General features: G+C 46.4%; 1 protein-coding gene across 1 annotated transcript in view; it reads left to right on the forward strand.

Annotated features, from left to right (window-relative positions):
• The window catches only part of PHF3 (PHD finger protein 3), a 264,231-nt gene that overhangs the window by 187,925 nt on the left and 58,648 nt on the right, over nucleotides 1–17,658 (forward strand). The window contains 1 exon segment of the mRNA XM_030199001.1: nucleotides 1,406–1,601. Within this exon segment, the coding sequence (XP_030054861.1) occupies nucleotides 1,406–1,601 (196 nt within the window).

Below are 17,658 nucleotides of genomic sequence, written 5' to 3' on the forward strand. Positions count from 1 at the left end.
CCCCCCCCCCGAAAAAATAAATAAATAAAAGTGTAACTCCCACTATAAGTGGTTCAAAACGGGTAACGAAGAAATTACACTGAAAGAATAAAAATCAATGAAACCAGAAGATTTTTGAATAGGTAAGACTTCAATTTCTTTCGGGAAAAATAAAATATAAGTAGAAGAGCTGCAGAGTTCCCATGGAAGAGACAGCCAAAAATGAGGAGCTATATAACAAAATCTTCCAAAATGTTTTAATATCTAACATTCAAAAATGATGGTAAAATTAAACACAGTGGGTCTCCAAATCATACAGTACCTCAAACCATCAAACATTTAAAGACTACGCAGGCCAATTTAAACAAAATTTGAGACTGAATTGTTATTCAGTGAAAAAGAGTCAGAGCAGTAGTGGAACTGTCTGATCCCTTGAGGCCAAAAATTAATACGGCAGTAATGTTCTATAATATTTGAAGCTTAGAACATAATTTGGCAGTATGAGACATATAGAGAACATTGCAGTAGTCCAAATGACTTAATATGAAAGCCTGAATCAAAATAGCAGTGTGTGAATTGTTTGGCTCTTCTTGTGGTTGACATACTGGCGAGTGAGGTGCTGCACACTCAATCTCCATCTGCTTGTCTCTACTGGTCTGGAGGTACTAAAGAAAAGAAAATGAACAAGTAAGATCTAATATCTTCTTGGATAGCATATTCCACAATATGGGGAGAACAGCAAAGAAGATTTTAAAATGTTTTATGATTTTTGCAGTAGTTCCACAATGCACACTGACAACAAAGCCCCCTGGCTAGACCTCAGCTGCAACCCTGACATACCAAGAAAGTTTATTCTCAGATCAGGTAGTATGTCTCCTGTAGTGCATGAAAAACTAAAGTGAGGATCTTGAATTTTACCCTTGCAGAAATAGGAAATCAGTGCAGCTGGTTCAACAACTAGGAGGCCAAAACACACCTAGGTTGTCTCAAAATCATATTTGCTGCAGAGTTCTGAGCAATCTGAAGTCTTTGCATTAGTCACACAGGCCATTAGAGTAGTCCCGTACAGAGATAAAAAGGGCTTGAAATACAGTTTGAAAACTTTGAAGTCTACAAAAGACTGCAGACTTGTCACTTTATGCAACTTAAACTAAACTTTACCACCCAATATCATCTGAAGCCAAGGACACACCAAAATCCGAGACCAATAAAAATGGAACAATACTCCCTATCCTAAATTTCAAGTTTTGGGGAAAATTTTACTAATCACATACTGTCTTCATAGCATCTGAAATAAAGTACGTTTGCTATATTATATTAGTTGCCTACATTAGTAATGCTATTCAGCACACAAATATTTACATAAAATTGTTCAGAAATGTTCTAAGAAGTTAAAGAAAAGTTTTCACACGTTGCTTTGTCACAGGTCGAATGGCACCTCCTGTAGATGATCTTTCTCCAAAAAAGGTGAAAGTGGCCAGTGGAGTAGCACGGAAACATTCAGATAATGAAGCAGAGAACCTAGCAGATGCATTAACTTCCACATCTAGTATGTTAACATTAGACTTGGTAGAGGATCAAAAACCAGAATCGCCAAAAGCAACATTCTCTTCTCTTGTAAGGTAAAATAATCTGATGCTAACCTAATGCATTTACATATAAGTATAAATCTGAGTGTGTCAAATTTATTGTTTGCCTTTTCAGAATAGATAGAATTAATCTTCAACCAAGTATTGTATATTGCACCATAGGGTTAAAGGATACACCATGAAAATTCACAGTGATAATTGCATTGGGATTCGTGGAGGTGTATTTTCAAAGCACTTAGACTTACAAAGTTATAGTAACCTGTGGAACTTTGTAAGTATAAGTGCTTTGAAAATGAGCCCCATACTGCTCTTAATTGGCAGCTTCAGCAACCTATCTATTCTATCACTTTGCTACAGACTATTTCCCAACAGAGAATTTGGTCTACACTATAATAGCTGCATTTACAAGGACACTGGAATTACAGAAGATTCCTTAACAGTGACTGGGTTTAAATCTGCAGCATGCATCAGACTTCAAATCGCTATTGTGTCCTCCCTGTTTCTAGGTCTGTTTGAGTTGCTAAGCAGTTTCTTGATGCCATAGTGCACAGCTTTTAAGTAGGTAATTCATCCCTCCTTGAAACAGAAAATCTTTGTTATCTTTTGACAATACTGGTAAATATGTAAATCAGATTAATGAACAGGAATAATCTGCCTGTTTGGCAAATAGCCAGTATAGCTGTTTAGTTTGGAATTAGGGCAATAAAAGTGACATCTCCTCTTCAGTATTACAGCGTCGAACCTTTGATACACAATTATTTAAAATTTATCTGAATTGTTAATTTATTCCTTGTTGGACTATGAAGAGTTTCTTTCCCTAATTTTGATTCTTTTTCCCATTTTACGCTTCTTATTTCTCCATCGACAGACAAAATGATTCAGAGACACAAATGGGTGATGACCAACTGATGGCACTTGCATAGACTTGAAGATGATAAAGTGAGGAAAAAACATCAAAGAAAATCTAATCCAAAAAGATACATGAAATCTTTAATTAATACTGTAGTCTCCAACAAAGGGCCATATTACAAACCACGAGGCAACTTGTGAAATCTTTAATCAATACTGTAGTCTCCAACAAAGGTCCGTAGTACAATGAGTCAACTCGAGACTTCTGTGTTTCAGCGCTAAACCTGTATCAGGAATCACAAATTTGATGTATCAATAGTAAAATGATCAAAGCAGAACAGCTGTGTATGAACTCACTCTGATATAATTGGAACTCCTCCCATATGAGGAAAGGCTAAAGGGGTTAGGGCTCTTCAGGTTGGAAAAGAGACGTCAGAGGGGGATATGATTGAGGTCTTCAAAATCCTTAGTGGAGTATAATGGATAAAAGTGAATTGATTTTTTTTGCTCTTTTCAAAAGTGCAAAGATCAGGGGACACTGAATGACATTATTTGGAAATACTTTAATAGGGGGAAATATTTTTTCACTCAATAGTTAAGCTGTGGAATTTGTTGCTGGAGGATGTGGTAACAGCGGTTAGCATATCTGGGTTTAAAAAAGGTTTGCACAAGTTCTAGAGAAGCCCATAGTCGAGGTGAACATGGGGCAAGCCACTTCTTGCCCCTGGATTGGTAGCATGGCATGTTGCTACTAATTGGGTTTCTGTCAGGTACTTGTGACATGGATTGATCACTTTTGGAAGCAGGATACTGGGCTAGATGGACTATATTCTGATCCAGTATGGTTATTCTTATGTTCTGACACCTAACGCAGACTTAGAGGGGCATAATCGAAAGGGACGCCCACGTTTTGCTCAGGACGTCCTCGCAAAACATCCTGATGGAGGGGCGGGGAAACCCCTATTATTGAAACAAGATGAACGTCCATCTTTCGTTTCGATAATATGGTCATGGATGCCCAAATCTCAACATTTAGGTCGTCCTTAGAGATGGTCGTCCCTAGACTTGGTCGTTTCTGATTTTCGGTAATAATGGAAACCAAGGAAGCCCATCTCAGAAACTACCAAATACAAGCCCTTTGGTCGTGGGAGGAGCAGGCATTCGTAGTGCACTGGTCCCCCCGACATGCCAGGACACCAACCGGGCACCCTAGGAGCACTGCAGTGGACTTCATAAATTGCTCCCAGGTACATAGCTCCCTTACCTTGTATGCTAAGCCCTCCAAATCCCCTCCAAAACCTACTCCCCACAACTGCACACCACTACCATAGCCCTAAGGGGTGAAGGGGGACACCTAGATGTGGCCACAGTGGGTTTCTGGTGGATTTGGAGGGCTCACATTTACCACCACAAGTGTAACAGGTGGTGGGGGGGTGGGCCTGGGTCCGCCTGCCTGAAGTGCACTGCACCCATTAAAACTGCTCCAGGGACCTGCATACTGCTGTCATGGACCTGAGGCTGACATAGAGGCTGGCAGGACATATTTTTAAAGATTTTTTTTTTGAGGGTGGGAGGGGGTTAGTGACCACTGGGGGAGTAAGGGGAGGTCATCCCCGAATCTCTCCGGTGGTCATCTGGTCAGTTTGGGCACCTTTTTGTGCCTTGGTCGTAAAAAATCAGGACCAGGTAAAGTCGTCCAAGTGCTCGTCAGGGGTGCCCTTTTTTTTCCATTATGGGTCGAGGATGTCCATGTGTTAGGCATGCCCAAGTCCCACCTTCGCTATGCCTCCAACATGCCCCCGTGAACTTTGGTCGTCCCTGCGACGGAAAGCAGTTGGGGACGCCCAAAATCGGCTTTCGATTATACCGATTTGGGCGACCCTGTGAGAAGGACACCCATCTTCTGATTTGTGTTCAAAGATGGGCGTCCTTCTTTTTCGGAAGTGAGCCTGTTGCCGAAACACAGCACTGTCTCAAGTCGCCTGATTGTTTGTGCTACAGACCTTTGTTGGAGACTACAGTATTGATTAATGATGTCATTCATATATCTTTTTAGTTTGAACTTTTCTTGATGGTTTTTCCTCACTTTTTCATCTTGTTTGCTTGGGGACTGCATCCTTCTCTTTTGTTTCTCTTTACACATAATTTATATTCCATTTTATGATATAAAACTGGTTCAAGGTAGATCAGAAAACATTAAAATAAACATAAAATGTTTAATATAAATATAAAAACGAAATGAAGCATATGTATATTAAACTTCTAATGGGATTTAAATCCTAAATCAGTCAGCCATCAAGACAATCCATTGTCTGTCAATGTGAAGAACTGTTAGTCTATCTCTATTTCAGTGAAAAGTCAGATGTCCAGTGGTCTCTGCTTTGGTCTACTGGTCCAAGAGCATCATTTATCAGCATCCATTATGCAATCACTTTTTTTCCATGTATCATACAGCTCATTGGACTCCAAGAAAATGCAAAGCAACTGGATCTTCGAAATCCGACCTTTGCTGGTCATACTTGAACTCTGATGCACTTTTTATATGAATGTTCTCACATTTCAATTTTTTGGTCAGATGTTTGGAACAAACTAAAAGATATTTTCAAGTTTCAGTCACCACTATTTCCAAAATACATAGTTAATACCAATTCCATTTTCTCTCTCAGATGATGATAAACTACTGTTTGACTTTTTGATAACTATAGCCTTAAAGTTGATAATTTCCTATTGGAAGGATAATTCAGAAGTAAACATTTACATATGATGGAATTGGATTCTGTTTTATAAAAAATATAAACAAGCTCTTGGTTACTGCTCATCAGGTTTACCACAATTCCCAATTACAATTCAGGTTCAGCTCATGGACAAATGACTGGACATTCTCCTTGAGAATTTTCTGGTATCGTGTACAATTCAATGGCAAGTTTTCTAGGTCTTGAGGCAGCAAAGCATCCCCACCATCACAATACCATGTTTGACTTTTGGTATGATGATCTTACTCTAGATTGCTAAATTATCTTTATGCCAAATGTAATGGGACCCGGGTTGTCCAAATAGGTCTACGTTTGATTTGTCTGTCCATAGACTATTATCTCAAAAGGCTCAGAGATCATCCAGGTGTGGATTTGCCAACATAAGACAAGCACTAATGTTGTTCTTGGATAGCAGCGGTTTCCACCTTGTTAGTCTCCCATGAATCCCATTTATGCTACATCTCTTTTCTCAGTTTGGAATCGTGAACACTGGCCTTAGTTGAGGCTAGAGACCTGCAGTTCTGTGGATGTTCCTTTGGGAAGTTTTGTGACTTTCCGGATCAGTTGTTGCTGCACCCTTTTGAGTAATTTTTGCAGGCAGCCACTCCTGGGAAGATTTACTACTGTTCCAAGTCTTTTCCATCTGAAGATAATGGCTCTTATTGTTAAAAATGGCTTTGTAACCCATTCCAGACTAATATATTACAATATGTTTTCTTATTCTCTTCTGGAATTTTATTTTGTTGTGACATAGCATTCTTGTTGAAACTTTGTTGTGATTAATTCACTCTCATGGTAAGGTTCAATATTATAGTTTGGCGGATATTCAGCACACTAGAGTCAGGCTGACTAAGTGCTACAACTAGTGCTGAGCATGGATTATCAATGCCAAGCCATTTCCGGTGACCAGCATTGGATATCTGGTTTTTTTTGTTTGTTTTTGACCAGTTTAAACTAGTTTAATATTCAGCTCTGATTACACTTTTATGCTCAATTAATCTTCTATAAAATTCTTATATTTTTGCCAAGGGTTCAAAAAAGATCTTAAAATGAGGAAATCTGAAAACTTTAGAAGAGATGGCAAGATAATAAACAAGGTGTAGTATATCTATGGAAATAAATATATATTTCACACTAGAAAATTCAGTGGCCAAGTTCTAGTTCATGTGGAGGGGCATAATCGAATGGCGCCGGCCATCTATTTTGGCGGCACCGCAAAGAGCTGTCTGGAACCGTATTATCGAAAAAGATGGCCAGCCATCTTTTATTTCGATAATATGGTTGGGGCCGGCCAAATGCCATAGATCGCCGGGTTTGAGATGGCCGACTTTGTTTTTTAGTGATAATGGAAACTGGAACCGGCCATCTCAAACCCGGCCAAATCCAAGGCATTTGGCCGTGGGAGGGGCCAGCATTCGTAGTGCACTGGTACTTCTGGATATTTAGATCTTGCTGATCAGTTATGTTATGACTTACTTGTTCTGGAGTGCTGTATTTTCTGATACTGTTTTGAGAAATGTTCAATAAAGACTTCATACAAATTAAAAATAGTCCCAGCCGTGCATTTTCCCTTAATGGCCGTCGTTCTCCCCGACTTGCACTTCCCTTAATGACCGTCATTCTCTTGGTGGCCATCTTTCTCCCCGAACGGGGAAAATCAAAACTGTTTTTGCTCACAGCTTTTTTAGTAGTAACAGTGGGATTTGAACCAGCCACCTCTGCATTACAAGACCAGTGATATAACCACTTGGCCACAGCTCCACTTACTTGGATGTCCCTCCCTTTTGATTATGCCCCTCCAGGTCTCTCTCAGCCACTCACAGACAGCTAAACGCACTGTGATTGGCTGAGAGAGACCTGGATACTAAGGGGTAGGTATTACCCTGCCACTCTGAGACAATCTAAATGGGTGCCACCCTATCCATCACAGTCCTCCAGTTGTTGTCCCACATCTCTACCATACTCTGTATTGTAACAGATGCAAAATCATCCCAGATGGGACCCAAATGCTCTCCCACAGATTTAGGATCCAAGATGGTGAAAGGTCATGCATAGTGAGACTCTGTTACTGGCACACACTGGGTTGGCAGATAACTGTAATTAACATTTAATGGCTGAACAATCAACCAAGGGACCTCATCCACAATTACCTTCCTAACCTTATTATTTTGTTCCCTTTTACCAAAGGTGAAGTCTGGCCTGGTGCATGGGGTAAAAGATTGAACAGATTCTGGGGTCCATTTACTAAGTTGCGCCGAAAAATGGCCTGTGCTGGTGTAGACGCGTGTATTGGATACACGCAGATACATTTTTCAGTGCACCTGCAAAAAAGGCCCTTTTTAAGGCCAAAAATGGACGTGCGGCAAAATAAAAATTGGCATGCGTCCATTTTGAGACTAAGACCTTACCGCCACCCATTGACCTAGCGGTAAGGTCTCACATGTTTACCGAGTGGTAATGGTCTATGCACGTACAATGCCGATTACCGGTTAGCTATGTGCACTGGAAAGTTTCTGGTGCGCTTAGTGGACGCATGTAAAAAATGAAATTACCGCCCGGGCCACACGGTAGTCGGGTGGTAGTTCAAAATTGATGCGTGTATGCGCCTGAGTGGCTTTACTAAAAGGGCCCCTCTGACAGTTGGTCACTTACATTTCCTGCCATATACCGTGGTATATAAAAGTAAATGAGCAATTTTAAAACCTTTGAAATAATCTCCAACAAAAAGATATCTGGCATTGTAGCATTCAAGCTGCCTGGGACCCAATAGACCAGCAATCTCCCCTGTCTTTATGCACACAAACTAGCAGGCACTCAACCCCTCGGACTGCTCTGAGGTGCAGTGATCAGTTGGAATGATCAGTTTTATGCAGTATTACTACTACCCTTTCCCAAAGCTTGGACAGAGCTCGTTAATCACCACATCATTTGCATCGTGTAATCAAGATTCAATCACAAAGGAAAACTGCAGTTCCTGGTCAAGTACGAGACCATGGTATTTTTTTTTCTCCGAGGACAAGCAGGCTGCTTATTCTCATATGTGGGTCAACGTCCGAGTCGGCCTGGGAACCGGTATTTTGCCATAGCAAAGACAAAAAACTTTGCTAGAGTCTTCTGGCAAGCGTGGCGCACACACACCGCTCGTGCACGGACTGACTTCCCACCCGCCGCGTGAGCACGTACCTCAGTTACTTTTTTTTCCCCGCGACAAGGTGCAGCAGTTTCCTCCTGTGCTCCTCGTTCTGGCCCGGGAAAGAGGAGTTCTCACAGCAGTTTTTTTGCGTATTTTTTTCTTGTTTTCTTAAAAAAAAAAAATTGTCCAATTTTTAAGTTTCCTTTACGTGGCTGGCTTTAGGCCGTGTAGTCGGATTTCTCCTTATTTTTGTGCCCCTTTTTATTGGCACAATCGAGTCTTTTGATTTCGCCAGAGCCATTTTTCCTTCCATGTCATCGAGGACACCCAGTGGTTTCAAACATTGTACTCGGTGCAACGGTGCAACCGGACCGTCTCGGGTACTGATACCCATTCCTGGTGTATTCAGTGCCTTGGGTCCGACCACAGCCCAGCTGCTTGTGCTCTGTGTCTTCGTATGAAGAAGCCGACCCAAGTAGCTCGAGAAGTCCAATGTGAGAAACTTTTTGGGGTTCGGTCCGGTCCTTCGACGTCTGCATCGACATCGGTACTGAGGTTGGCGTCGTCGACGACATTGAGGCAAGCATCGACGTCAGGAGCAGAGGTAATGGCTGCTGGGAGACCAAGTCGCGCTGGGAGTAGTGAGGTGTTGAGTGGGTCTCCACCTGTTTTGAGGCCTCCTATCATCAGGCCCCCCGGCATCGACCATCGTCGGACCCGAACCCGAGGAGACGTGAGGGTTCCACGTTGGCACTGAGGAGCCTCGGTGATGGGCATTGAGCGAGTTGAAGAAGCACCATCACTGTTTTCCTTTGACACATGGTGCCAGGAGCACCAGGGCGTCAAAGGACTCGGCACCCGAGAAGCGTCGGTGCCGAGAGGATCGCTCCCCCTCTGTACAGAAGGTGCCGATGCGTTGGCCTCTTAGCAGCCTGGTACCTGAGCTTCAGCAGATTCTGCCACTGGCTGATCCACTGATCCCGCAGCCTTCTCCGATGGCGGCTCTTGATGAGCACATCCGGGCCTTGCTTCCAGAACTTCTGTAAGGACTGCTGTGCCAGTCTGCGTCGGTGTTGGGGGTGCTTGCGCCTTCCGTGCCGTTTGTTGCATCGACGTATGGCCCTTCACCTGCAGTGAGGTCCCCGTCCTCTGTGCCACTTGCAGCACCGGTGTCAGCTGCCACCCAGATCGACTCCCCTTCAACGTCGGTGGAGGAAGCTTCGCCGCAGTCCATGTGGGCGTCGGCCTCTCGACATCGCCATCGAGGACGTCTGTCCTTGGCGTCGAGGCAGGCTCAGTCTCGGAGTTCCCTTAGGGAGGCACTTTCCGATACTGAAGAGGAGTGTTCGTGGGAGTCAGGGGAAGATCCCAGATACTTTTCTTCCGAAGAGTCGTATGGGATTCCCTCTGAACCTTCTCCTCTACCTGAAAGGAGGCTGTCTCCTCCTGAGTCTCTCTTTTACATCTTTTGTCTGGGGAATGGCTACTGCTATTCTGTTTCCTATGGAAGTGGAGGATGAGCCCAGGGCTGAGATGCTCAAGGTCCTGGATTATCCCTGTCCACCTAAGGAGGCTGTGACGGCTTCTTTGCATAAGGTACTCAAGGAAGTCCTTATGCGAAACTGGTTGTTCCCTCTGTCTGGCCCCGTGATCCCGAAGAAAGTTGATTCGCAGTATCGGATCCATGGTGAACCTGGGTTGATGAGGTCTCAGTTACCCCACAATTCCATGGTGGTGAACTCCGCCCTCAAGAGAGCCAAGAGTACTAGAGATTATGCCTCGGTGCCCCCAAGCAGAGAAGCTAGGACCTTGGATACTTTTGGGAGAAAAACGTATCAGGCCGCTATGCTCGCTGCCCGTATCCAACCATACCAGCTCTTCACGAGCGTTCACTTGCGGAACTCGGTGAGGCAGCTGTCTTCCTTGGTTGATGTCCTCCCTCCAGAGCAGGCCGAGCCTTTCCGCCAGAAGGTCAGGCATCAGAAGACGTATTGTAAATTCCTGCCCAGGGGCGCTTATGACTCTTTTTATCTGGCATCCAGAATTGCTGCTCAGGGTATAGTGATGCGCAGATTCTCATGGCTGTGTGTCTCTGACCTGGATCATTCGGTCCAGCAGCAGATGGCGGATGTACCTTGCCAGGGGGATAATCTTTTTGGTGAAAAACTATAGGACCTTGTTGACCAGTTAAAGAAGCATAATGATGATATGGATTCTCTCTCCCGCCGGGCGCCTTCTGCTACAACCTCCTCAAATAGGAGGGTTTTTTTGGGGGGGAAGCGGAGTGCTCCCTATTCCTATGCTAGGCATAGGTACACTCCTGCTTCTCGACAGCCTAGTCAGACTCAGCGTGTTTGTTCTTCTCAACAGCGTGCACCTAAGGCCCCTGCTACTCCCCACCAAAAGGAAGAGTCAAGCTTTAGACTGGCTCCAGTTAAGCATAACCGCAGTAAAAGTGTCCATACCGGACGGCTTGCCGATTGGAAGGAGGTTAATGTTTTTTCACCAAAGGTGGCCTCTCGTAACCTCTGACCGGTGGGTTCTTCAAATAGTCTGGTTAGGATACACCCTCAGTCTGGAATCCAAACCTGCAAATTGCCCACCGGGAGCTCATCCTTAGAGCGCTCAGCACAAGCAGGTACTTGCAGAGGAACTCTCCACCCTTCTAAAGGCCCATGCAGTCGAACCCGTTCCACCAACAGAAGAAGGGCTGGGATTCTATTCTAGGTACTTTCTTGTGCAAAAGAAAATGGGGGGGGGGGGGGGGGGGGTTCCATCCTAGACCTAAGGGCCCTGAAGAAATTCCTAGTCCGAGAAAAGTTCAGGATGATTTTCCTGGGCACCCTTCTTCCCATGATTCAGGAAAATGATTGGCTATGCTCTCTGGACTTAAAGGATGCTTACACACACATCTCAATACTTCCAGCTCACAGGAAATACCTTCAATTTCGGCTGGGAACACAACACTTTGAGTACCGTGCACTGCCCTTTGGCCTGGTGTCTGCACCCAGAGTGTTTACAAAGTGTCTAGCGGTAGTCTCAGCATCGCTATGCAGACTGAGAGTGCATGTGTTTCCTTATCTCGACGATTGGCTTGTAAAAAGCACCTCGGAGGACGGTGCTCTGGAGTCCATGTGAATGACTATTCAGGTGTTAGATCTACTGGGGTTCGTAATAAATTGCTTCAAGTCCCATCTCTCTCCTGTTCAAAGATTGGAGTTTATTGGAGCACTGCTGGACAATAAGACAGCTCGAGCTTACCTCCCCGAGACAAGGGCAGACAACCTCCGGTCCCTAATGTCCATGGTTCGAACATCTCAGCAGCTTAAAGCTCAGCAGATGTTTAGACTCTTGGCCACATGGCCTCCACAGTTCATGTAACACCCATGGCACATCTACATACGAGATCAGCTCAATGGACCCTAGCTTCCCAGTGGTGTCAAGCTGCAGGGAATCTGGAGGATGTGATCCAACCGTCCACCGATTTTCGAAATTCTCTTCACTGGTGGACAATCCGGTCCAATTTGACCATGGGACGACCATTCCAAATTCCTCAGCCACAAAAAGTGCTGACGAATGATGCATCCTTCCTAGGGTGGGGAGCTCATGTAGATGGGCTTCACACTCAAGGAGCCTGGTCCTTCCGGGAAAGAGGTCTTCAGATCAACCTCCTGGAACTACAAGCGTTCTGGAACGCTCTGAAAGCTTTAAGTGATCGGCTGTCCAACCAAATCATCTTGATACAAACAGACCATCAGGTTGGAGAAGTGGCTTTGGGCACGCCATCAGGGCATGTATCTCCAAGCCACTTATCTGGCAGGTGTAAACAACAGTCTGGCTGACAGGCTGATCAGGTAAATGCAACCTCACAAGTGGTTGCTGAATATGGGCATAGCCCGCAAGATCTTCCAAGCGTGGGGCACCCCCTCGATGGATCTTTTTGCCATTCAAATCAATCACAAGGTTTCTCAGTTCTGTGCCAGGCTTTAGGCCCACGATAGACTAGCATCAGATGCCTTTCTCTTTCATTGGGGAACAGGCCTTCTTTATTCGTATCCTCCCATACCTCTGGTGGGGAAGACTTTGCTGAAACTCAAGCAAGATCGCGGAACCATGATCCTGATTGCACCCTTCTGGCCGCATCGGTTTTGGTTTCCTCTTCTTCTGGAGTTGTCCTCCGAAGAACCGTGGAGATCGGAGTATTTTCCAACTCTCATCACTCAGAACCGAGGGGTCATTTCTACATCCCAACCTCCGTCTTTGGCTCTCATGGCCTGGATGTTGAGACTTTAGAATTCGCCTCCTTGGGTCTTTCAGAGGGTGTCTCCTGAGTCTTGCTTGCTTCCAGAAAAGATTCCATGCAGAGGTGTTACTCTTTCAAATGGAGGAGGTTTGCCATCTGGTGTGATAGCAAGGCCCTAGATCCTCTTTCTTGTCCTTCACAGACTCTGCTTGAATACATTCTACACTTGTCAGAGTCTGGTCTCAAGACCAACTCCGTAAGGATTCACCTCAGCGCAATTAGTGCTTTTCATCGCCGTGTAGAGGGTAAGCCTATCTCTGGACAACCTTTAGTTCGCTTCATGAGAGGTTTGCTTTTGTCAAAGCCCCCTGTCAAACCTCCGCCAGTGTCATGGGATCGTCGTTTTGCCCAGCTGATGAAAGCTCCTTTTGAGCCACTGAATTCCTGCCATCTGAAGTACTTGACCTGGAAGGTCATTTTCTTGGTGGCTGTTACTTCAGCTCGTAGGGTCAGTGAGCTTCAGACCCTAGTAGTTGATGCACCTTATATAAAGTTTAATCACAACAGAGTAGTCCTCCGCACTCACCCCAAGTTCCTGCCAACGGTGGTGTCTGAGTTCCATCTGAACCAGTTAATTGTCTTGCCAACATTTTTTCCCCGACCTCATGCCCACCCTGGCGAAAGCAGCTTGCACACCTTGGACTGCAGTAGAGCATTTACCTTTTACGTGGCGTGGACGAAGCCCTTCAGACAGTCCGCCCAGTTGTTTGATTCTTTCAATCCCAACAGGAGGGACGTTGCCATCGGAAAATGCACAATCTCCAGTTGGCTAGCATATTGCATTTTCTTCACTTATACCCAAGCTTGGGTGACTCAAGAGGGCCATGTCACGGCTCATAATGTTAGAGCCATGGCTGCATCAGTGGCTCACTTAATGTCAGCCTCTACTGAAGAAATTTGCAAAGCTGCAACTTGGTCTTCAGTCCACACATTCACATCTCACTACTGCCTTTAGCAGGATACCCAACGCGACTTTTGGTTTGGGCAGTCAGTGCTGCAGAATCTGAGGTTTAGAATCCAACTCCAACCCCCTAGGCCCATTTTATTCTGTTCCAGGCTGCACTCTCAGCTAGCTGTATATAGTTTTTGGTTAACCTATGTTAAGTCCTCGCCGTTGCGATGCCCAGTTGACCAATGTTTATTGTTTTGAGGGAGCCTGGATGCTAGGGATACCCCACATGTGAGAATAAGCAGCCTGCTTGTCCTCTGAGAAAGTGAAGATACTTACCTATAGCAGGTATTCTCCGTGGACTGCAGGTTGATTATTCTCACAATCCCTCCCACCTCCCCTTTGGAGTTTATTTGTTATGCTTTTTGATTTAACTGAGGTTATTCCCTTATCTCTTGTTTGTCCTGTTTGTCTGTCCTAACTAGATTGTAAGCTCTGTCGAGCAGGGACTGCCTCTTCATGTTCAAGTGTACAGCGCTGCGTACGTCTAGTAGCCCTTTAGAAATAAGTAGTAGTAGTGGGTACACACTCACGCAGTGGACGGGAAGTCGGTCCTCACATGCACGCTGCACGCACGCCAGAAGACTCTAGCAAAGTTTTTGTCTTTGCTATGGCAAAATGCTGGTTCCCGGACCAACATGGACGTCGACCCACGTGTGAGAATAATCAGCCTGCTGTCCTCAGAGAATACCTGCTACAGGTAAGTATCTTCGCTTTCTGGACTAACTAGACATTTAGAAGATGCAATCTGGCCTGAGTAAATAAGATTCTTGCTGTAAGATATGTTCCAAAATTTGCATCTACCTTCTCATTCTCACTCCATTTTTCAACATCATACTCACCCTGATCAGTTACCAGAATGGTTGCATCTACCTTCTAATTCTCACTCCATTTTCCAACATCATACTCACCCTGATCAGTTACCAGAATGGTCAGAGTAATCTGTAATAGGAAAGAGATCAGCAAAAGTCAGGTCTTTCCTCTTTGCCTCTCAAAGTCTGATAAAATAAACAAGATGAAACTACAGTGTAGTAAATTTAAAACAAATCGGAAAAAATTTTTCTTCACCCAACGTGTAATTAAACTCTGGAATTCATTGCCAGAAAATGTGGTGAAGGCGGTTAGCTTAGCAGAGTTTAAAAAGGGGTTGGACGGTTTCCTAAAGGACAAGTCCATAAACCGCTACTAAACGGACTTGGAAATATCCAAAATCCCAGGAATAACATGTATAGAATGTTTGTACGTTTGGGAAGCTTGCCAGGTGCCCTTGGCCTGGATTGGCCGCTGTCGTGGACAAGATGCTGGGCTCGATGGACCCTTGGTCTTTTCCCAGTATGGCATTACTTATGTACTTATGACCGAGGTGCCCCCAGACTGCACAAAGGGATATAGCTCTCTATTGTGCTCCCTCGTCAACATGCCACCTTGCAGTGCCTGAAATAAGAGGAGTGAGCTGAGCTAGCTGAGGTCACTTCTGGTACATCAGGTGTCACCATGCCCAGCAGAGTTAAAATGCATTCTCCGAGGACAAGCAGGCTGCTTGTTCTCACTGATGGGTTGACGTCCTCGGCAGCCCCCTCCATCGGAAAGTTTACTAGCAAAGGCCTTTGCTAGTCCTCGCGCGCCCATGCGCACCGCGCATGCACGGCCGTCTTCCCGCCCGAAACCGGCTCGAGCCGGCCAGTCTTCTTTCGTCCGCGCTCGGTACGGTCGTGTTACGCCGTTCGTGCCCCAGAGAGTCGACCTCGCGCGTCCTTTTCGACGTGTTTTTTGCTGTTTTTTCCTTGAAAAAGTTCGGGAAGCGCTCCGGTAGTGTTCCGGAAGACCCTTTCGGGTTTTCTGCCCTTCCCGTATTTCTCAGTTTTTGCCCCGTAAGTTTTCTTTCGTTGTCGGGGTAGGCCTCTTTTGGCCTCGGTCGAGATTTTTCTCCCTCTAAATTTTGGTGCTTCAATTTTCGCCATTTCGGCTTTTGATTTCGCCGGCGTGATTTTTCCGCCCATGACATCGAAGCCTTCCAGCGGCTTCAAGAAGCTCGCTCACTGATAGGCACTCTGCGTGTCTTCAGTGTCTATGGGCCCAGCACCGCCCTCAGAACTGCAGTCTGTGTTCCCTGTTACAAAGGCGGACTCAGGTAGCGAGATTAGCCCAGTGGAACGTTTTGTTCTCGGGCTCTTCGTCGGCATCGGCACCGGAGGCATCGAGTGCATCGACGTCGTCAGCGTCCGGACCATCTTCCTTGGCTGCCGCTTCATCGACTGCATCGAGGCATCGAACCTCTGCATCGGCGCCGAGGCATCGGGCGACTGCATCGACGTCGGTGGTACCGAGACTTCGTCTGCTGATGTCGTCGGACGGAGGTGCATCGTCAGGAGTGCAGGTGAGGGCTGTCCATTCCCCTGCTGGTGGCGGTGAGCCTTCGGGTGGGTCTCCTCCTACCCTGAGGGCTCCTGCGGTACAGCCCCCCCGGGATCGACCCTCTTCGGTCTCGGCCCCGAGGAAGCGACGGATGGATTCTACGTCCTCCTCGTCGGTGCCGGGGAGCTCCGGTGACATGCTTCGGAAGAAGTCGAAGAAGCATCGACACCGGTCTCCTCCCCATGTCGGCACCGAGAGCTCTGGGTCGCCGAGGGATTCGGCACCCAGCAGGCATCGGCACCGAGAGGACCGCTCACCCTCTGTTCAGGAGGTGTCGATGCGCTCCACTCTGGACAGCCCGGAACAGCCTCCTCGCCCGGAACAGGTTCTGACGTCGACGCCTGCATCGACCTCTCAGCCTTTCTCTGCAGCTGCTCTAAACGAGAGCCTCCGGGCCGTTCTCCCAGAGATTCTGGGAGAGCTGTTGCGCCCTACCCCTCCGGTACCGGCGGTGCTTGCGCCTCCGGTACCGTCGAGCGTGGCGCCGGCTGGCCCATCGCCCGGGTTGAGGTCCCCGACGTCGGTACCGCGTGCGGTGCCGACAGCGGCCACCTCCCAGGAAGGCTCCCCGACTACGTCGGCGGAGGGAGCTTCGCCGATGCGGGCGAGGGAGTCTACCTCTCAACGCCCCCACCGTGGACGGGGTTCCACCGAGTCGAGTAGGGCGAGGTTGCAGACGCAGGTTCGTGAACTTGTGTCTGACACCGAGGGTGAGGCCTCGTGGGAGGAAGAGGAGGACCCCAGATATTTCTCTGACGAGGAGTCTGAGGGTCTTCCTTCTGATCCCACTCCCTCTCCTGAGAGACAGCTTTCTCCTCCCGAGAGTCTGTCTTTTGCTTCCTTTGTCCGGGAGATGTCTACGGCCATCCCCTTCCCGGTGGTTGTGGAGGACGAGCCCAGGGCTGAAATGTTTGAGCTCCTGGACTATCCTTCTCCACCTAAGGAAGCGTCCACTGTTCCCTTGCACCATGTCCTAAAAAAGACATTGCTTGCGAACTGGACCAAGCCACTAAGTAATCCCCACATTCCCAAGAAGATTGAGTCCCAGTACCGGATCCATGGGGACCCAGAGCTGATGCGCACTCAGTTGCCTCATGACTCTGGAGTTGTGGATCTGGCCCTAAAGAAGGCTAAGAGTTCTAGGGAACATGCTTCGGCGCCCCCGGGCAAAGACCCTAGAACCTTAGACTCCTTTGGGAGGAAGGCCTACCATTCTTCTATGCTCGTGGCCAAGATCCAGTCTTACCAGCTCTACACGAGCATACACATGCGGAACAATGTGCGGCAGTTGGCGGGCTTGGTTGATGCTCTTCCCCCTGAGCAAGCCAAGCCTTTTCAGGAGGTGGTCAGGCAGCTGAAGGCGTGCAGAAAATTCCTGGCCAGAGGAGTTTATGTTATACAATTAGGGACTCAATAGAGCTGCTGGAGCACTCGTATTATCAATCACTAAATAGCTCCAGTCTTATTGAATACAAAATATCTTTATTAAACACGTGTGCTTCAAAACCTGCTCACGTGTGTTTAAAACCTTTATTCACAAACAATGTTCTCTTATATCTTTCATACTCATTCACACCTTATAGTACCTGCATAGAAAATCTATAACAAGGAGGATTTATATATACATGACTTTATTGAATATCATTACACACTGTGTCAGAGTTCATAATTTCTTGTCTCTCAAAGAG

This window comes from Microcaecilia unicolor, chromosome 3 (assembly GCF_901765095.1).
Source record: "Microcaecilia unicolor chromosome 3, aMicUni1.1, whole genome shotgun sequence".
Taxonomy (NCBI): Eukaryota; Metazoa; Chordata; class Amphibia; order Gymnophiona; family Siphonopidae; genus Microcaecilia; species Microcaecilia unicolor.